The 22,863-nt window shown below is 35.2% G+C and overlaps 2 protein-coding genes across 7 annotated transcripts in view; one reads left to right on the forward strand and one right to left on the reverse strand.

Annotated features, from left to right (window-relative positions):
- Nucleotides 1-14,944, forward strand: part of RPE (ribulose-5-phosphate-3-epimerase) — a 33,942-nt gene extending 18,998 nt beyond the window's left edge. The window contains exon 6 of the mRNA XM_049888074.1: nt 6,941-14,944. Coding sequence (XP_049744031.1) covers nt 6,941-6,955 — 15 coding nt within the window. The 3' untranslated portion in view covers nt 6,956-14,944. The remainder of the gene's footprint in view (nt 1-6,940) is intronic.
- Nucleotides 1-22,863, reverse strand: part of KANSL1L (KAT8 regulatory NSL complex subunit 1 like) — a 119,874-nt gene that overhangs the window by 3,122 nt on the left and 93,889 nt on the right. For all 6 annotated transcript variants that reach the window (XM_049888072.1, XM_049888071.1, XM_049888067.1 and 3 more), the window contains exons 7-13: nt 18,521-18,686; nt 14,938-15,045; nt 6,080-6,208; nt 4,508-4,626; nt 3,791-3,915; nt 2,112-2,166; nt 681-793 (exon numbers count right to left, since the gene is read on the reverse strand). In XM_049888072.1, the coding sequence (XP_049744029.1) occupies nt 681-793; nt 2,112-2,166; nt 3,791-3,915; nt 4,508-4,626; nt 6,080-6,208; nt 14,938-15,045; nt 18,521-18,686 (815 nt within the window). The remainder of the gene's footprint in view (nt 1-680; nt 794-2,111; nt 2,167-3,790; nt 3,916-4,507; nt 4,627-6,079; nt 6,209-14,937; nt 15,046-18,520; nt 18,687-22,863) is intronic.

Consider the following 22,863-nt stretch of genomic DNA (forward strand, 5'->3'; position numbering starts at 1 on the left):
AACTTTTAGAATAATGGATCTATACAGCAAATCTGGATATCCAGATACCGAAACAGAGAAATGTGTCTTAATGATACTTATTATTTAAGAGATTCCCCTTACCTTAAGTGACTACCAGACTGCACATGATTTTGCATTTTTAGGTTTGGTTATATTAAAGATAATCAAATGTAAATATAAACCCACTCTTTTTTTGGAGTAGGTTTATCTCTGTCTTTCTCAAAATTGTCATTTCAGGGATTCTTTCAAATATATAATTATTAACTGTGTCTTTATGATTTATTCTCCCTTCCCTCAATCTATTTGTGTTTTTCAAGGTATTTTAGGCTGTTTACTTTTTAGATTGGGCAAGTTTCTCGAGAAAAAAAAGTTTAATAAAAACATCTTTGAAGTATTTATGTTAAAACAGATTACCCTCTACTATTCCTGGGGCTGACAGTGAACGTAAGAAATAGATTGAAATAAAATACAGAAATTCATTTCATCATTATGTAATTAGACTGGATATATTTTTAATATAAGTTCAGTCTATGCATTGTTTCACCTCCAGTGCACAAGTAGCTGATATTTTGCATGATTATGTTTTCCCCCTTTTTAGTGGCCTCCCTCAGAATTCATGCAGAATATTTATCACTCTGTATGGATACCACGGTTTTGGGTTTCAGTTTTTTAACACCTGCCTGCTGTTTCTCCTCTGCCACTTGCTTTGCTCCCACAGTGACCACCTGGCCTGCTCTCTCTCTTCATATGTTCTGTGTCTTAGGGAGAAGACTTCGTCGGAAAGATCTTCTATCTGGAATTAGAAATAAAAATTGACTGTTGCTTTTATTAGAAACATTGTAAGAAATGAGATTAGTTTATAAATAGTTCCTTATTAACAGAACGTTAGAAAACTTTAAAATACATGTAATCTTTCTAAGCTGAGGGAAAAAATGGTAGTTACAAGATTGTGTCCAACTTCTGAAAAGAGGAAGTTGAAAGTTTCTAAAAACTTTTTACTTTTGGGCTATATTTGAAGATTTACCTAGATTACAAATAGGTTCACTGTGCCACAGCTTGCTTAAAGTACTATTCTCGATGCTTTGTTCATTCAGCAGTTTTTACTCATTGCCCGTTATGGACCACACACTATTAACATCAAAAGAAAGTATAACTGGTAACTGTGACTGTGAAAGATAAATCAGAATTTAATGAATGATTTAGCTGTCCTAACCTGGACAACTGCTTTGATTATCGTGTTTAGGAATTTGGATTTTTTGACAGGGGTTATTCTGAAACAGACATGAATAGGGTGGCATTAAAAGGTAAATTTTGGAGGCTGACAAAACATAACCATAGGGTATATTTTGTTTATAGAAAGATTGTTACCTGACAGAATCAAAGAGTCTTCTACATAATGCGGCTTCTAGAACCTATCACTTTGGCATTTGTTTAGGTATATAGTGTTTTTCCCTCCATTGTTCTTGCCTTAATGTAAGTTTTACCCATACAGTCTAAAATCCCTTACCTGCAATTCCAAAATTCAAAAATCTGAAAAAACAAGTTTTTTAAAATTCATTTGGTGACATACACTGACCTGAAATGAGGCGAGGCTATTTTTAGTCTTACCATGCTGTAACTATTTCTCACTATAGAAACATTAATGTTTGATTACGGCAATGAGATACCCCATGAGTGTTAGATGACATATGCACCACATTAATTTTCTAAAGTCCAGAAAATTTCAAATTCAAAAACAATATGCATCAAGATTTTGAATATGACATTGTAGACCTGAATACTAATTAAGACAGACTCAGAAGAAAATACAACTGAGAATGAATATTGACGTTCACATAAATTCAGTGTCTCAACAGCTTACATAAACAAATGGTTTATTTTGCTTTTCCTTATTCTTCCCATATATTTATACATTATCATCTTAGCAGTCAAATTTGCACAAAAGCATTACTTTTCTTGTGAAACTAATATCCTTTTTGGAGAGCTTTCTTTTCATAAGTGAAAAAAATCTGTAGATGTTAAGGATCTCATAATTCCCTTGTGCTCCTTCAGTCTCAAATTAGCAGGTGTCATTAATGTGTAATTATCCAATTAACTGGAAGGCAACTTACCTCTTCTTCACCTAAAGTGTAATCATCCAAAGGCTGAAGAACAACCATCCTCCAGCTGTTGAAAACAGAAACCAATTTCAAATAGCTTTATTAATCTGTGTAAATTTAGCAGTTCTCTAAGCACAGCTAAATGCAGTAGTGTTTTCTTGGGACTTCTATAATTCAAATGGTTGTCTTTAAAAAAAAAAAATACAGTTCTTTTTAAAAGAAAAAGTTATGAGAAATGCACAAGGAGAAGAGGAGGCTTTCTTTTTGGCCTTACAATCAACAGGCTCTTCTGCACATATGCATTTTATATCTACTAGACTAATTTTGAATTAAGTAGTAGAATGCTGGTAAACTGCCTCAGCAAAAAAAAAAAAAAAAAGGCCCTGATTTGTAGCATTTGCCAATTTATTTGGTGTAAAAACTCTCACTATGGCCTTTTTCAGACTACCAACAGTTTAACATCTGGCTCACAGAATTCCTCTCTATGTAACAGTCAGCCCTGCTATGAGCCAGTTCCAGCATACCAAACAGTGTTGCTACAGAACATCACAACCACAAATGTTATTCCTTATTTATGCAGACTACATCAACAGATTATCTTTAGGAGCTCTCATAATATTGCATAGAGTATTAAGAGTTCTCTTAATACCTCATAAAGTTATGAAATTAGCTAGAAAAGAGATGGGTAAGAATTACTGCAGTTGTCTCCCAGCTCATGTCTCTGCTTCCAACCTCTTCTGTCTCTTACTTCATAGTGCCAGATTCATATTCTGAAACTACCTTCACCATTGCTAAAAAAAAATTGACTAGCTTCACTGCTGATAGGGAGCAGATTTGTGTATGATATTCAAGGACCTCCACAGTCTGGTTCTAATGTTTCCAGCCTTTCCTCTTTTTATTACTATTCACAAAACCTCAATCTCTGGCTAAGCCTCGTGCATGTGTCTCTATGCCTTGTTCTAGTCCACTTCCTATGTGCGTACCCTCCTACCTTCCAGACTTTCCTACTCTGGTCCTTACTGATCTCCTTTGAACTCATCTTCCTATTTAATGTGTTTATTGCTGACTTGGCAAGACATCGAAATGTTTGTGTTATACTGTAAATACCTCATGCAAAAGTAGTAGCTTTCTTTGAATTCTTTTTGCAACCATGCACAAACCTCCGTCTTTAAGGGCAAGGATTGTTTGTTGCCATAGTTATTTACATCCGTAAATTCACTTTTAGTATCATATACATAATAAAACCAACCAAACCTGTTGCCTTTCAGTCAACTCCAACTCATAGTGACCCTGTAGAACAGAGTAGAACTGCCCCATAGTGTTTCCAAGAAGTGGCTTGTGGATTCAGTCTGCCAACCTTTTTGGTTAGCAGCTAAGCTCTTAACCACTGAGCCATACATGCAATAGATACCTAAATATCATAGAGTGAAAAAAAACTAGGAGCGTTAAAGTCAGTCTATGAATTCCTAATTCTTAATGAGAACTGAGATGTGAAGTTGTGATACCGTGTGACGCTATTTCTTCACCATTAGTAATGTAAAGGTTTTTTTTTTTCCACCATTTTTGGTCCGTGGTTATTTATACAAGTGGGAGAGGAAAGAGGGGCATCCTCTTTTATTACAAATTAAAATTCTAACATCACTCTGAAATTTTAAGGAAGGAAGGAAGACAACAGATGTAAGTATACATACCTTGGAGTAAGTATTTCCTTATATTGGAGTTTCTCCAACTTAGCTGGGGCGACTAATGACATGGGAATTACAATGTTATCTATGTCATAAGAGCTCTCACTTCTCAGTCTCCGTCTTGCAGTATTCTGCAAAACAGGATTGCAGTCGTTCTAGAGAGTAGCTTGTATAGTTACCTGTGATGATACTCTCCTTTCATGAGTTACGTATGTAAAGACAGTTTTGTAAATATACTGTTAATACAAATCTGGCTGTAACATATTAAGAGAAACAAGAAAGCATACCTGTCTTCAATAAACCAAAAGAATCTCTTTTGATAGGTATGTAATGTATACTTGTGGGTGTACACACACACAGGCCTGTTTTCAAGACTATAAAAAAATGCAAATACCTTAAGATTCTATCAAAAAAAAGGTTAACATAAAGCACCCTAACTGCCAATAAAATGGTCATTTAACAAATTCACTTTTTATTAGGAAAGGCCGTGAAGTATGTTTTAGTGAGTCATTTAGGAAAGACTACTGTCTTCATTTATGTGTTCCTCGTCCCTGAATTTCATTCTGTCCTTCCTAAACACTCCTACCTTTCAACCACTCTACTCCCTGGCCAGATGACAGAAAAAACAGAAGGAGACAAGTTTGAATTCTTTTTAACCAGCTGGTTTTAAAGTTCAACATACAAAAAAAAAATTTATAGCTCAACATACAGAAAAAAACCTACTTGTGATGATGAAGTCTGGGTTCTTGATATAATGTTGACATTAGTAACAGCAGTAAAATTACTATGGGATCCTGGTTCTGTGCGTTGAAAAGCAAATTCTTCAAATCTACTTCTTTCTCCTACCGTGGAAAGAACCATTGAGAATGTCATACATTAAATGTGACTGATAGGTTTCATTCGACGGCACTGGGTTTGTTTGGGATAGGTTTCATTAGAATTTTCCTAATTTAGGTGACAAGTGATTCATTTTTTTTAAATTAATATATCAGAAAAAAATTAAGGAAATAAGAACTTCACTCATGGTCCCATCATAATTATCTGATACTCTTTCTTATCCTCTCATTTTTTTTTTTTTTTCTTTTCATTATCTTTGACTTTCTCTTCTACCTTCTGGAGATTTCTTTAACTTCTGACCATTTTATTGATTTTTTTTTACTGGTAGAGCACTATTTGCTGAAAGTTCTTATTCTCTGGTGTCCATTTTTATAGCATTCTGTTTTTGTTTCATGGATTAAATTTTTCTTACTGAAGATACTGATTAAAAGTTTACTTCTATTCTCTATTATCTCCTTCAACTCCCCTCCCCCTCCCTTTTTATTATTTTGGTCCCTTTTTGTGTGTGTATTTATATAGTATTCACTTATTGCCCTTATTTTACTTTAGTACGGACCTTAAAAATACCTTCCTATATAGTGTAAATAACATTATTACATACATAATACCCAGTCCGTATTCACATTTTTCCTATTTAAAAAAAGTCCTTTTAATGGCTAGTTTGTTCAAATCAGGACCTACACATTGAAACTTGTTATTGTCTGAATTTCTTATAATCTAGAATAGTCCTCTTTTTCATGACAGCAACTCATTAAAGCAACTGATCAGATGTCCTGCCCTTTGGGAGTTGCCCAGTTAATTCCTTATAGTATGCCATTTCACTTGTTCTTCTATCCCTGTGTTTCCATCAAACTGGAAGTCAGATCTAAAGTCTCAATTTAAGTGAAACACTATATCTTAAAAAATAGGTGATGTATATTTCATAATACATCTTATTAGGAGACACAGATACTTTAAAAAGTATGGAAACCTCTGGACATTGGTGGGACTTTAATTTTGTAAGTGATTAGTACTGATTATCAGGTATGACTTGATCTGTTGTGGGATTTCTAGAGAGAATAGAGATAAATGTGTTCATATCACTATACAACTACAGTCTAGTACATCTTGGGCATAATATTTTCTAATATATATTTGATATTACATCTGGAGAATACCTGAGTAATGTATATAGTGTTAGATCTACTGAACAAGAACCAAAACATATAATTTGCTATTTAATATTATATCTTGCCAGTTTTTTTTTTTTTTTTAAATCATTGTTTGCCGTAGTTATGGCAATTGTCCTTCCCAAATCTCCACAACAAACCCCACTTATGAGTCTAGTACAACCATGGAGGCTGAATCCTATCCAGAAGGATAGCTAGCAAAAGATAACTCTGGTCAGGGAACACAGGAAGGAAATACTTAATTGCCATGATTTTTAGCACTAATGAGCATATTCTCTTTTTAACCTACCTAATGCCGTTTCACTCAAATGTCTTTTCTTTCTTCCCTGTAACAGTTGTGCAGAAGATTCTGACTTTATTTGAGGCTTACATGTAGGTGAATATCCATTTCTCCATTGATGCAGAGAAGTACTACATACTTAAATAAAAAGAAATACGAAGTTTTAGTTCCTTAACACAAATAGATGATGAACATGTTAATCTGTTTTACTTATTACATTGCCAAATTTTAAGATACCAGTTCAACATGACATATACTGAAATAAATGCTTAAGCACTACAACGGGAAACTTAATTCAGCCAGGATAGGATTCCTTAAAAACATCCTCAGGAAGTTCGTAACTCTTCCTATATTTATTATTTGAAGGAGATGTAAAGAGGTGGTGATCTGTTCTCAAAGTCTTCCAAATTATCAAACTTTATATAGAGTTAGAATTGGTTGAGATCTGTTAATTTTGGCTAAACACAATCTGAATCCTTAAGTTAACTCCTGCTTACCCTTAAATATGGAAATAATTCAGGACAAAGTAAGATTCTACAGGGTCACAACAACTGGAACTCTTTGAAAGCAAGAACCAGATTTCATCCACTTTCAACAGCCTAGCACCATCCTTTCACTTTTTTTAAAGAATGAATTTAAGTCACTTAACATCTCTGTGCCTCAGTTGCCTCATCTGTAAAACAGAGATTACCCCAGGCATTCGGGTTATGAAGATTAAACGAGTTAATTCTTGTGAATGTCATTAGAAGGGTGTCTGACATAATCAAGTGGTCAATAAATATCAGGTGTCAATTTCATGACTACTATTGTCTACCTGAACCCCATATATCCAGTATTCGATTAATAACTAAAATGGCTTCTTTTTTTAAGGGTTTGGAGATGTAGAAAGAAATAGAAAAAGAGATGCCTAAGCTGAAGTGCCAAACTCTCACCACCACTGAAATAAAGAGCATGGCCTACCATCAGTGACTAGGATTCTGGTTTCAAGATGACAAAGCTCTCTAAAAATGATAGAAAAGGTTTTTATACGTCAACATTTGCCCATATATATCCACATTTGCAAGGGAAAAAGGGAACTGGCGAGTAGAGTGAAATTTCTGAGGAATCTCTGAAAGACTGAAACCATGTGGAATTTGAAGGGGAAACCTGGAGCAAGAAGCACATGGAAAAATACTGCCACAAAGTGTGTGATCAACGCCAAGGGTGCTCTTCACCTAGAGAGAGAAATGGAGCAGGACAATTATCTGGAGTAGCTGATAGGACAACTACACCCCAGCCATGCTACTTGATGAGGTTATCTGTCTCAACAGATGACATTTATCTGAGAGTTTAGGGCAGAGAAATGGATGGGCTGGAGAAAGAGGGCAAATGCCCAAGTGCCTCACCTTGAAACATGGCCTGTTCATCCCTAATATCCTCTGAAAATAGTGTAGAGTTTAAATTACTCCTCCGATCAAGAGGATCCCATATGTAGCAGTGGTTAACAGGGACTATCAACTTTAAAGATGAATACACAAGAGTCCAAAAATTTAAGGAAAACCAACACCACAAAACAAGGAATGTACAAACAACAAATGAGAGAACCATCTCAAGAGTTAGCTACAGGAACATTCACAGAATTCACATTAACAGGTCTTTAGTATTACCAAGAAATAGGGGAAAGGCCCCTTTAGAAAGATCTAAGAAATGGAAAATATATTGAAATTTAAAAACAAAATAATCGGGCTCAATAGTAGAATGGACTCAGCTGAAAATCAAAATCAGTAAGCTGGAAGAGGAATTCCACAATCCAGAGCAACAAAGAGATGGGGGGAAAAAAGGTGGACAAACCAAAGTGGAGTAACGGAAGACAGTAGGAAGAATGAAGGTGACAGCCAAGAGTTTTTCTATAACCGTAAGATTTCACAGAACTCAAGTGTCAAATATGGCAAATGAAAAAAGTCATAAAGCATATGAAAGATGAAGATATCTTAGTTGTTAAAGAATAAAAAGATTACTGCAAAGAAATGAGAATCAGATGGACATACAGCAAAACTGGATGCAAGAAAACAAAATGACTTTAAAAAGCTGAAGAGACATGTGTTAGGCTGGATTCTAAGATTGTCCCCGAGATTTCCCACCAACCCAAATAAGAGAAAAAAGATGTGAAATAGTAAAATAAGACAGCAGGAGTAAACTAATTCCAAAAAAAGTGATGCTAGAATTGTGCGAGTTAGGTTTTGAAATGTACGTATGCTTGGCCCAGGTAGGTATTATAAAAGTTTGTGCCCACCCTTGTTTTAACGTAACAATTTTTCTTGTTTTCTCAGGAAACCCTGGTGGTGTCGTGGTTAAGAGCTATGGCTGCTAACCAAAAGGTCTGCAGTTCAGATCCACCAGGTGCTCCTTGGAAACTCTATGGGGAAGTTCTCCTTTGTCCTATAGGGTCAGTGTGAGTCGGAATCAACTTGACCGCAACGGGTTTGGGTTTTTTTGTTTTGTTGTTTTCTAAAAGGAATTCACCACCCTCCTTGTCTTTAGAGGCATATCAAACTTTTTGTGAAGAAACCTTAACCTTCACAAATGCTGATGTGTTTTTTTTTCATTGAATTTTTTCAAGTATTTCCTTCACATTTATCTTCCTCTTATTCTTTGGTCTCCTGTAAGGTTGCAGTGGACCCTTTAAATAGGAAATGTATGACAATTTCAGAAACTAACTCCAGGCATTACTTTCACCTGTCCTATCGATAATAACCCTCCTCCCATTACAGTTCTTTCACTCCCAAATACTCTCCTAGATTCCATCCTAAAATTCTATACCTTGACCTAGCATCTCTCATATCTCCTGCCTGCCTTTTCATTACTTCATTCTGTAATGAGGGAGAGGCAGTTATATGCCAGGCACTTGCAACACCCTAGAGATAAATGGTGAGCAAAAACAGGCGTAGTCTCTGCCCTTTATATAGTTTACAGGCCTTAGTTACATAATCTCAAATGTGTAAAATTCCAACTGCAATGTGTGAGAGAAGTACGTGATGTTACGGAGAGAATGTAACTGACCTATTAAGAGCTCTAGGAAAGGCCTCCCCAGAGGGAGTGAGATTTGAAAGATGAACACAAATAGTTGGTGACAAGAGAAAAAAAATAGGAAGAGGCAACAGTATGCGCAAAGGCCATGGCAGCAAGGAGCTGGGCAGATTTGGGAACTGAACAGCAGCAGTGTAGTGGAGAAAGCAAAGGAACATGATGAAGAACTGAGGCAAACAGGAGCCAGCCCATGCAGGTAGGGTGTTAGGGTCCTTTGTTAAGAATTTTCCTTCTTCAAAACTGTAAGTGATAGCGGTAGGGAGCAGGTGTGACATTTGCACTTTGAAAATATGACTCTGGCTACAGTGATTGGAGGAACCAGTATAAGAGATCATTAGGCTGGATTGTGAAAGTGGTAGAAATGAAGATGGAGCAAATCTGAAAGGTATAACATCCCACTGACAACTTGGCAATGGGTTTAGATACAAGAGGGTGGATCAAGACAGCCCTAGGATTCTGGCTTCCCTAGATGGTTTGCAGTGCTATTGTGTTCCTTCTGTCCCATCTATTCACTCATAAAAATAATAAACTTTATTTCTACATAATTTCATACTTGCAGAAAACTTAAAATAGTACAAAGAATTCCCATATACTCTTTACTCAGATTCCCCAAAGGTTAACATTTTATCACACTGCCTTACCTCTTTCTGAACTAAGTTACTGACATGATGCCCCTTTACCCCTAAATAATGCGTATTTCTCAAAAACAAAGTCAAGAGATTAATATTGTTATCTAATCTATGCCCATGGCCGTCAAGTCGATTCTGACTCAGCAACCCTATAGGACAGAGTAGAACTGCCCCCATAGGGTTTCCAAGGAGTAGCTGGTGGATTCCAGCAGCTGACCTTTTGGTTAGCAGCCAAGCTCTTAACCACTACACCATCAGGTCAATCTAATCTATAGACCTATTCACATCTCACCAATTATCCCTATAATGTTCTTTATAGAAACTTCTGGCTCATTCATTGCATTCAGTTGTTGGGTCTCTTAAAGTTCCTGTATCTGAAATAGTTCTACCGGCTTGTCTTTCATGACCTTACCTATTTTGGCGAGTACCAAACCAAAAACCAAACCCACTGCCGTCAAGTCGGTTCCTACTCATAATGACCCTATAGGACAGAGTAGAACTGCTCCGTAGAGTTTCCAAGGAGCGCCTTGGGGGATTCGAACTGCCGACCTCTTGGTTAAGAGCCGTAGCACTTAACCACTACACCACCAGGGTTTCTTAAATTGGTTTTGTTTGGTTTTTCCTCTTGATGAAACTAACCCATCTGTTTACTCTTTAATACACTACAATTTGGCTTTTTGCTATTGTTGCTTAAAGTCAGCCGTGCTGTTGTAATCTAATGGACAATACAGGATAAATCCAAGCTCTTCGGTGAGGCACAGAAAAATCTAGTAACCCAATCATCTGCCCTTACCTTCACACGATTTACTCTCCAGGAATACCAAGCTATTCGTACGTGCTTGAACACATCACAGTGTTTTGTGTGTGTGTTTCCATTGTTTAAAACATGACTCAGTGTGGGCCACGAGTATCTGAATCATCTGGCAGGACGTTATTAAAAATGTACAGTCTCCAGCCCCATCCCAGACTTCTTTGAATTTGAGTATGCACTTTAAGAGTATGCCCCAAGTATTTCATTTGTTCATTAAAGTTTGAGAAGCACTGATTGGAACACCTAACCCTTCTTCCTCCCTAAATTCAATTTAAGTATTTGAAGCTACACACAGGCACCACCATCTTTCTTGGAGTTCTCCTTGCCTTTTTCCTATCACCCTTAAATTCTCTTCCTCTTCTTTCCCTTAGGTAGATTTATACAGTACCTCTTCATTACACAGTATTTTAATCATATATCTGTGCCTATCACAATATGGGTTTTTTGTTTTTTTTGTTTTTATCACAATATATAATAGTTATCTTTGTGTCAGCTTCCTCCATTACACTGTAATTTATTTGATTTCCTGTGATTCACCTTTGATGATTCTAGTCTGCTTGGCTCAAAAAATGAACTTTAGTTTTACTGAATTCTGTAGAAACCATGATAAAAAATTAATGGGTAGCTGTTTAATCAAAGGCAGATACTTAATGTAGGATGAAATCTGTTGCAGTCGACTGCCGTTAGCCTCATGCACAATGAGATTGAACCTTTGGGATCCATAGGGTTTTCACTGGCTGATTTTTGAAAGATCACCAGGCCTTTCTTCCTAGTCTGTCTTAGTATAGAAGAAGCTCTGCTGAAACCTGTTCAGAATCACAACACACACAAACCTCCACTGACAGACAAGTGGTAGCTGGACTTGAGGTTCACTGGCTGGGACCTGAACCTGGATCTCACATGGAAGGTGAGAATTCTACCAATGAACCAACCACCTCTGCCCTCAATATTCTTAATTATTCGAAGTGGGAGTAGTAGGGAATGAGAGATTGGGACAAAAAATAAGAATTGAGTACTTTGCTAATTTGCCTATTATTATTGTAGACTTCAACTCAAAAGCATTCCATCTCTATCTTAATTTGCCATTACTAACATGTCCTTACATTATTGCTACATTACTACTATTCTGGCTAACATATTTACATTGGCTTCATTTTTTAAGTTAAACAGTAGAGCAACATTAGAAGAAAAATAATCACCTAATCTCACTTAACAACAAATTTCATTTTTGCATACTCCCTTTCAGACATCTTTCACAATTCATACATAATACATTCTAAATATGAAATTTTAATTTGTAATTTTAGTAAGAACTAATGTATAGCTTAGTATTTTATCTCATAACTCAATCTTCATTGTTATTTTTTTAAATGGTTGCCTAACATCTTCTGATTAGGGATGGTATCATTTAGCTATTTCCTAGCTTTTGGACATGATAGTTGAAATTATTATCATAACCATAGTGATATTACTGTTATGGACATTCTTATATGCATACATATATTTCCTTTTTTAAAAAAATTAGCCACAGGAATAAATTCCATTGAGTGTAATATATAAAAAAAGTACCCAAACATAACCTATACTTGCCTATTATTCCTTTAGTCTTTTTTCCCTGGGCATAGACAATTGCCCTTTGTCCTCAGGGCTCTTTCTCTTTTTTTTATTCTCTGTAACTTTTCACTGTAGAAGATTTTCAAGGAGAATAGACTAATGAGTGCCATGTGCCTGTCCTTCAGCAGCAACAATGAGCAACCATGCCCAATCTTGTTCATCTCCCCACCAACTTTTTTTGCTGGCATAATTTTAAAGCACATCCCAGACATATCTTTTCTTCTATAAGTATGTCAGCAATTACATATGACAAAATTAACAATAATTCACTAATATTATCTAACAGCTAGGCCATGTTAAAATTTCTTTGATTATCCAAAAATGTGTGTACTTGTGTGTATGTATGTATAGATGGTTCGTTCAAATCAGGATCCCAACAAGGTTTACAAGTTGCATTTGGTTGATATAAAAACATGTTTACATGTTATAATTGTACCATACGTAAAATAAAATCTTTCATCCATTGTTTGATAAATGTTTCCATCCTTACGTGAACTTGTAAGTTTTTTTTTTTAAGGTATTCTTAAAGGTTGCAATAGACCACTGAAGTGGATAGCTTAACCCGTATCTCTATTATGCTCTTCAAGTTGTTTCTGATTTTTCACTATCACAAATAATGTTAGGATGAAGATATTTGTGAATAAAGGCAGTTTCATATTTCGGATATTTTCTTACACTAGGTACTTGGAAATGGAATTACTGGGTCAGAATAGAGTTAACAGTTCAGTAAGCATTGATTTTGAGCAGGTACAAAAGTAATAAGGTTGGTTTTTTACCTCGGTGAGCTTATACAAAGTAAGTATTTTAAAGGCTTCCAATGCACCTCATAGTGCTTCCCAAAAGGTCTGTATCAATTCTTAATGTTATCTAAAATATTTGAGGGTGCTGATTTTACTACAGCCTTGAAAAACTGATTATTATAATGTTTAAACTTATTAATGTAATAAGCCAAAGTATTAAATACTTAGCACAGTAGCTGCCACATAAGCTCTCAGTAAATGGTAACTATTATTATAATTTTCATTATTATTATTATTACTCTCACCTAGTATTTCTTCTAATTCTCGTAAGACACCATTTTAATATTTATTTAATCTATCTGTAATATATTTTAATGGCCATCCATTTTAGTTTATTTTAATATGCTGTATTTTTATGAAGTAGGGGGTCTCATTTTAGTTTGTATTTTACAAACAGTCATTATTTAATGCCACTTCTTGCAGAGAAAGTAAAAGGTTAGTTCGTTGTTTAGAGCATGGACTGTGGGCCAGACTACCTATTTCTATGCTGACTCTTAACACTACTCCACTGTAATATGAACACTTGGGTTTGATTAGGCTTTTCATTTACTTCCAGTGATCTGGTTTCCATCAGTACCACACTATTTTAATGATTATAACTTTATAATACATTTTGATATCTGGTAGTAAAACCTCCTTATTGATTTTATTTTATTGGCTGTTCTTCAACCTTGTTTCTCTGAGATAAACTTCAGAATAATTTTGTTCTAAAAGAAAAACGCCTGTGTGGTTCTGATTAGAATTATGTTGCATTTATAAATTAATGTAGAGAAAATTGACATCTTACGTTACTGTTTTCTGATTCAGGAACAGGATCTTTCTCTCATACAGGCAGGTCCTCTTTTTTAAGTTCCTCAGTTAAACTTCTGAAGTTTTCTCATGAAGTTTCTTGTTAAGTTTAATCCTAGATATTTTATATTTTTATTGTTCATGTGTCTAGGATAATTTATTCCTTTATATATTCTAAGTTGTTACTGCCAGTATTTATAAAAACTACTTATTTTTATAAATTTTGAAATCTGTTACCTTTCAGAACTCCAGTCCTAACAGGCATTCATTTGACTCTTAATTTTTGAGGTAGATAATTATTTCACCTTCGTTTTTATGAGTTTTTGATGAGAAGATTTTAGCTTTGACAAAATATGTTGGTTTGCCTTCTTTCTTATTCTGATTGCTTCTAGGAATAGACAATGTCCCCACCCCCATTCAGAGAATTCATAAATATTGCATTCTAATTTCTTTAATTTTGTAATTTTAATGTGTTATTTTAAAATTCTTGGAACCAACTATAATTTATTTCATATGAAATCATTATGTAGACAAACCTTTCTCAAAAAAGACTAACAGTAGTTTATTGAATAATTCTTCGCCTTCCCATTAATTTATAATTTTTCCCTTCTCATATAATAAAGTATGAGCCTGTGTAGTCTGCTCCATGGATCTACTGTCCTAAATGCAAGCAAAATAGATTCCATGATATTACAGATTTATGTCATGTTTCCATATGGGGTTGGGATTGATTCTCTCAATACTTTTCCAGCAATTCCTTTTCTATTTCCCCCTTCTTACTGTTGCAGTGGGCTTTAGAATTATTTTGTTAACTTAAATTCTAATAGAACATAAAGTTACACTGCATTAAACATAAATAGGAAGAATTGACATCCTGATACTATTAATCCTACCATTCAGAAATGGTTTCTCCCTGTTTATTTAAATTTTACTTTATATTTACTAATAATACTTAATAATTTTCATTTAGTAAGTATCACACATTTCTCCTGGGTTTTTTCTGTGTACGTGTGTGTGTGTGTGTTTATGATTTGTGAAGAGTGAATATTAAAAATTAAGCATTTACATTTATTCCTTTGTTAGATTTTATTGCCTTAGAAGACAGAAGTACTAAGTATGAAAGATGTGAAAAGTGCAAGGTTTGTAAATGTAACATACCAGGTGATGGTGATATGACACACTCTCCTACACATTTATTTTCAGCAAGATCTCCTTTTATTTCAGTCTTTTTTAACAATGTTTCAAGCTGAAAATGAAGAGGCACATCTAGAAAGATAAAGTAAAAAACAAGTATTTTCAGTGAACTCTACTTCTTAACAGGCTGTAATATTATGATTGCTTTTGTTAGTATGAGTTGGAATCGACTCAACAGCAATGAGTTTTTTTTTTTCCTATAAAAATAGCACATAAGCTTAGGAAAATAAGCAAAAGGTTAAAAAGTCACAACCATCGGACATAGCAAAATTCTTTTTCAAGCATGTTGGTAGCAATATTTTGGAAACAACCAATCATATGTACTAAATAAAAAAACTCACAGATGAGCAATGTCATAGTACATTATGTAAAGTCAGTAGTAAATATTAATAAACACTATTCTGTGAATTAAAAAAATTTTTTTTATTCACAGATTAGTGGAAATAAATATGCCAAAGATGTTTTTAATAAAACATATAGTCAAACCCACTGGATTCTAAGTCCATACCTTCCCCATAAAGTTTGCATTTAAAATAACGAGATTCCAAAAGATATGACTGACTTAAAAAAAAAATTAAAAAAACCACTACTGTCGAGTCGATTCCGACTCATAGCGACCCTATGGGATAGAGTAGAACTGCCCCATAGAGTTTCCAAAGATATGACTACATTGTTTTAATTACTTAGAGGAAAACACAAATTCAGATGCAACCTATTATGAAAACATCAAGTTTCACATTCCTTTTTTTTTTTTTTAGTTTGCTCGTTATTATGATCACAAATGAATCTACTTTTACAAAGATTAAACACCTAATGACTATCCTTCCTTTACATAGAGACTTAGCGAGACATTGTAGTATAAAGCTAAAATTAATATTAGGTGCTGCCTTGACCTCTAAAACCAGGAAGGCCTCCAAAGGCCTCACTGCAAGTTCTCCTACCCACTCTGCTCCTGTGGATAAGGTCCCTAGTCAAATAACCCCTCCTTATCATGGGGACAGGGACAATACCTGTTCATCCCTGAGTAATGGACTTTAGTTCTTTGCCAGCCTAGAGAATTACTCAAATGAACCACTCATATCCTCCTGCAAGAATTGGGGTCACTCCGCCCTCTTGTTACTACACCTGCCTCCTACATTCCTACTTGTTTACTATATTGCTGAGTGTAACTCTCATGTGACCCTGCATGACATGTGGTGTCCTACTCTCCTGGTCTGTGAGTATTCATGACTGATAAACTGCTGTTGATCTCATCTGTCCTGTGTTTGGTGTTATATGAGATTGGCCATTTCTATAACCCTAGGGCAAGAATCCCTGCTTCACTACCGGGATGAAGAGGAAGCAAATAAAACAGATGTTCAATTTACTGTGTTTATATTCTATATTCTGACAACCATACAGGTGCTAAGTAATAAAGTAGATGTGCTTCATATTAATTAAAGGTTGATGTATTTTAATGGCAGGTCCACACCTGCAAAGATAATGGGTTCATGAATATCATCATAGAGTTGTTCCAAGGGACAGAGATGGGATGAATTTCAATCCTAGCACTAGAATATGATCATATGAAAATATAAATTAATTATTCTCCCTTAAAATGGTGCTTAAACATTTTACAGTCCTTTTATTTTCCAATTACCTAAAAAGTTTGTTTCTCCAAAGAAATATCATTGGCTGTTATAATGAGAATATTTTCAGTGTTCTTCACAAGTTGTGGGAAAATGTGATATAACTAGGGAAGGTCTTTGTTCCACCCATAAGCCTTCTTTAGTACCTGCCCTGTGACCTAAGGATTTTTTATCAGAATATTTTATGACGCTTTATGTACTTTTTAGTTTACATCTCAGTTGTGTTAAGTAGAATGCAAGTACCTTTAAGGCTTTATTTATAGTTACACTCCTAGCACCAAGTATGATGTGTGTGCCATTAAGTCGATTCCAACTCACAGCAACCCTACATGACAGGAGACCTGCTCCACAGGGTTTCCTAAGTTGTAATCTTTACAGGAGCAGACTGCCAGGTCTTTTTTCCTGCAGAGTGGTTGGTGGATTTGAACACTGACCTTTCGGTTAGCAGCCGAGCACTTCCTCTCACACCTAGTATCACCCATTGCATCAAGTCAATTCCAACTCATAGCATCCCTATAGGACAGAGTAGAACTGCCCCATAGAGTTTCCAAGGAGCACCTGGTGGATCTGAACTGCTGACCTTTTGGTCAGCAGCTGTAGCATTTAACCATGTCACCAGGGTTTTCCACACCTAGAATAGTGCCTAGTATATGCAGGTATTGAGATCTTTATTAAATGAATGCAAGAAGGAGCAGATAACCCTAACTAGTAGGTAAAGAAGCTAATCTTATGTATTAGAGGGGACATAAGAGACTTAGGATGAAGGACATTTATACCAGGCCTCAGGGTTTACTTATAAGAAAACAGAAATAAAGAGCAATGGTTAGAAGTATGGCTCTAGAGACTGATTACCTAGGTACAAATCCTGGCTACGCCATTTACTGGCTGTGTAATCTTGGGCAAATAACATCTTTAAGCTCCAGTTTTCTCATGTAAGATGAAGATGGCAACAGCAGCTATCTCATGGGGTTGTGTGAGAATTAAACAATGTGCTTAGTATACATAAAGAAAAAAAAAAACTTTTTTTTTTTTTTTTTTTTTTTAGGGCCCCATATATGCCAAGATCAAATTTTGGCTGCATTATTGCTATTGATTATTGTTTCTCATCATTAAGGTTTCTTCAATTCCTGCCAGCAATTTATTTCAAAGTATGGTGTAGCTAAGAAGCCACACTGATACCAGTAAAAACTAAACTAAGAATCAAGGCAGCTGGATAAGTAAAAAAAAATCGTGCTTTACAAAGAGTGGTTCCTTGATTTTAAGAATTTAGAAGATGATCAGAACCACAGGTTAAAAAGGAAACAAAAGCCCATTATCCTCCTATAAAGAACAGAACATGAGACAAGCAGTGTGAACGGTGTTTCCTTTTTTCCGGAGATATTTAACTTCAGTTCTCAAATAGAAACCAAGAGCTGGACATTTAAGGCCACTTTAGGGATGTTGAGATATATATGCCTCCTATACTCAGTTGTATATTACAGATACCCCTGAGGTTCAAAAGTTTACTATACCTAAACATGGACAATTTTCTTCCCTCTTGGTGAAATTCAATGCAGATTTCAAATAAAGGAATATTATAGGTCAGAGAAAATAATCTCCATGGAAAACAAAACATTAGAACACTGAATTACTGAGAAGTAGCACAGTCATGTTACCAATAAAATGCTAAAAACTTAATACTCAAAAGGAGATCAAAGGTTATTTTCCAAGATAAATTGGTTTCCAAGGAGTTAGAAAATCAACTTACACAAACAGAACATTAACTCGGTACATGACTAGATTAGTTCCTCTAGAACTGTTTGGTTCTAATATCCAGTGATAAAATAATACAATAAAAATTAATTAGCATCCCTGTACGTATAAGATTAGATTTCACCATAGAAAATAGTTACTTAGAAATTTTACATGAAGAGGCTTACCTGATGGTAATGACAGAACAGAGTGGAAAGAGGAATCCAACTCTGATAAACGTTCTCTTGGTAGCTGAGACTTTGAGTTGCATTCACAGCTACTCCAAGTTGAAGTTGATTGCAGGCAAGGCATTTGTGTAGTATTTAAGAATGTTGTCTCTTTTGAAGGCAAAGTCTGCAAAGGGGAAAAAAACAGAATTTAAGGACTCCATTTTTGCTTGAAAACAGAATCAGAGGAGTGTGTAACAGTTAAGATACAGTATATGAGGACACTGAATAAGTCATCATGGAGAAGAACTTCAAAATGATGTAGAAGAGGTGAGAGACACTACAGATGAATGGGCCATGAATAGTGTTTAACTAACCCCTTTTCCAGTTTTTCAAAGTGAAGAGCAATGTCTATGAAAATAGGTCTTTCCCACACCTTAAGAAATCACAGTAGAGAGAAATGAGTCTGAGGAACTTTGGATCAAAAGAAAATAGTTACACAATAGATTAGTGAGAACTGTAAGTGATGGTGAGCATGCACCATGTTAAGACCAGTTGCGTAGACTGTGTTCCATCTTGCAACCTATTAAACAACTAATGAATGAAACTGGAGTCTGTCTTAAATTCTAATTTTAGACAATCTCTACACTGGAATGACAGTGAAGTACTGTGAGTACTTTATGTTGAGTCAAGTTAAAGTAATTTTAAAAGATAGGAAATATGCAGTATGTTACATTACTAAGCTTCTTAAGATAAAGCTACAATTTGAGGCCAGGAATCTCAAGAAAATCATGTTACTAAAGTAAAAATGTTATGTTACTGCATTAAAAAATACATATTATTCTACTTAATGATGGATTTTAAATTATTCTAGTTATAAAATCAGTATATAATCCATGAAAAACTGTAAAACAGAAAAGTTTGTTTTGTTTTAATTAATAGGATTAACTTGGACTCTCTTCACTTTTACCTCTACCTCCTACAATAACATTAGGGTTGATCTGTTTATATAACTTATCTTTAAAAAGATCATAATAACTGGATCTTCAGATGATATTTTTAAACATTTTTATTTTATAAACTTCCTTTAGGCTTGTCAACTTTCTGGAATTTGAGTTTTCGGAATACCTTTGGCATTTCCTGGTTCCACAGCACGTTGGGCATATCTCTACCATAGCATTCAACTAGATTTCCTTTGGACAATGAGTGTCTTGAAGGTTAGGAATACAATTTGTTCTGTCTTCTACCTTGGGCCTGACATAGTCCCTGACATACAGTTAAAACTTGAATGCTGACCAAGTGAATTTTGTCTGTTTTTGCTTTCAAAAATAAAAATATCACATAAAACATTTCAGATGTATACCTGAGACTGTTTCTTCCTTTGGGAAAAAGCAAACAGTCCCTACTTTTATATGCTAAAATTTACCAACTAATCACTTCCCTTTATAATCATCAGCCAGGACTTAGGTCACATAACCATACTTAACTGCAAGGAAGGATGGGAAATGTAGTTGCTATTCTGGGTAGTCAAGTAAATTGATGAGTTTTTATAAAAAGATATACCATGTGGATACATGATTACAAAAAAATGAGTCACTTCGAGATTTATTCTCATGATATTACCCAAAAACCCAGTGCTGTCGAGTCGATTCCAACTCATGATATTAAAAAATTAGATGCATATATTTACCAGGAATGGTGGCTATTTATTACTTTTACAAGATGAATTGGTACTTTTGACTCATTCCAGAATTATTTATTCCTTTTTGACGCACTTTAGAAATGTACATTTCTAAACTTAGAAATAACATTTACTTAAAAACCACCCCAAAAAAAGTTACTAAACCTCCCTTTTTCCACAGATGGCTAGAACATTATGAATACAATTCTTTTTCTCTTACAATTTTCGAAATACAGGAAACACATTAGGCAATTTGAATCCTACACAATTATGGAGACAAGTGAGAGACATCTAAGTCAAGGTCCTTCCCCCCCACACCCTAACCCCCTCCCCCCACCCCAAGAGCAAGTGAGGCCCAGGAGAATGAAAAGGAATGGATGGAGAAAAAAAAAAGGACAAAGGGATTCATGTAAAAAAATAATTATTTTATTGTTGTTGAGGATATATACAAAACATACACCAATTCAACAGTTTCTACATTATTACACTGATTACATTCTTTGAGTTGTGCAACCATTCTCACCCTCCTTTTCTGAGTTGTTCCTCCCCCATTAATATAAACCCCTTAGATTTCCTATCTATAGAGATTAGATAGATTTTAAAAGAGCATAATGCTCAAGGTAGACATTCTTTACTAGTTAAGCTAAACTACTGTTTGGTTTTAAGAGGAGTTCAGGGGATTTTTGGTTTAAGGTTTAAAGAGTGTCTCAAAGCAATAGTTTCAGGGGTTCATCCAGCCTCTATGGCTTCAGAAAGTATGGATTACATGAGATTTTGAAATTCTGTTCTGCATTTTCCCCCTTCTGATCCGGATTCTTCTATAGATTCACTGATCAAAATGTTCAGCAATGGCAGCCCGGCAATGTCCAATTCTTCTGGTCTCAGGACAAAGGAGGGAATCAGCCTCACATTCCATTTCCTCCTCTTATTACCAACTCTCCTTCTTCCTCTGTTGTTCCAGGTGAATAGAAACCAATTGCTGAGCCTTGAACAGCTGCTTCCAAGCTTTTAAGACCCCAGGCGCTAGGTAACAAATTAGGAGGTAGAGCAGAAGCACTAAACACATCATCAGGCCAATTAACTGGGATGTCCCATGAAACCATGACCCTAAGCCTCCAAACCAAGGAACCAAATCCCAGTTGTACATAAGCAGCCTCAGCAGCTACTTTTTTTTTTTTTTTGGTCACTGTTTTAAATATATCTATCACACAACTTTTGCCAATTCAACTTTTTACAGGTATACAACTTATTGACTGCAATTACATGAATCGGCTGTGCAACCCTACCCTTAATGTGATTTTTCTATCACCATAAACCAAAATTTAGTATTCCATAAGCAATATCCTCCCTTACTTTTCCCCCTCCCTCCCACCCCTGGTAACCACTAATAAACTTTGGTCTCTATACATTTGCCTTTTCTGGTCTTTTTCTGTAAGTGAGGTTATACAATATTTGTCCTTTTGTAATTGACTTATTTCACTCAGCATAATGTCTTCAAGCTCCAAGCGTAATGTAGCATGTATCAAGACTTCATCTACTGAAGGACCAAGAGCTTCTTGCCAATTAAAATTCAAGTATCTATAAGGTATGATCACTAATATGTGCTACATAAAATCCAAGTGATGTAAAACTGAAAAGTATCCACTGAATTTTTTTTACTTGAATAATGAAATATTCAATATATACAAAATATATAGTTTATAGGTGAAAATAATTTTTTGAAAAATACCTTATATATCCACCATCCTACTTAAGGAATGATACCAATACCTTTGATGCCTTCTCCCTTTACCTCATGCCCACATAAGCCTGTGACAAAGATTTCTTCCTTTTCCTTGTTCTATACCCCCAGATTTTAAGCTAGGCACATTTCTCAGGCTTCCTTGCAGCTGAGTTCCTAAATTCTAGCCAGAAGACATGAGGGGACTTCATGTTGCAATCTCCAGTAACTAATCTTAAGACAGTCACTTACTCCTCCATTCCTCCACCTTGCTACTTTGGATATGGTTGTAATCATCTTAACCATGTACACGAGGGTAACACTCTCAAAAGATAAAACCAAAAGGCAGGAGGACCCTAGGTCCTAGATAACCATGTAAAACATAGGTGTCACACCAGCCCTAGAATACTTCCAGTCTGTTACAGAGGAGGAAACTTACATCTTGTTTTCACTATTTGGGGTTTCTGTTAAATGCCATTAAACCTATATCTTAACTACCACAATATCCTTCCTTAATCACATTGTTTTCTCAAACTTTCAGGAGTACCTGCTATCCTAAATTTTATTATTCTCTTGGTTTTCTTTAGTTTTCCACGTAAATATAGGCATTCCTATATAATTTACTGTTTAAATCTGCATGCTTTTAAAATCCATATGGAGAGAATAATCCTAAATGTATTTTCTTGCCTTTATTGTACAACATCATGTGCATACGGTTCACTGTTCTTCTGTTTATAAACATCTGGACTTCTTCCAGTTTTTTACTATTACTAATAATGCTAATATAAGTACTATTATATTTGTCTGGGTACATGGCTGTTAAGAATTTTTCTAGAGTACACTGCTAGAAGTGGAATTGCTGGATGATACAAATGTATGAATGCATATATTCAATTCCATTAGATAAGGCTACATTGTATTATAAAGTGGTTGTAATTAATTTACACTCCCACAAGCAGACAT

The sequence above is a fragment of the Elephas maximus genome, chromosome 6, assembly GCF_024166365.1.
Source record: "Elephas maximus indicus isolate mEleMax1 chromosome 6, mEleMax1 primary haplotype, whole genome shotgun sequence".
Classification (NCBI taxonomy): Eukaryota; Metazoa; Chordata; class Mammalia; order Proboscidea; family Elephantidae; genus Elephas; species Elephas maximus.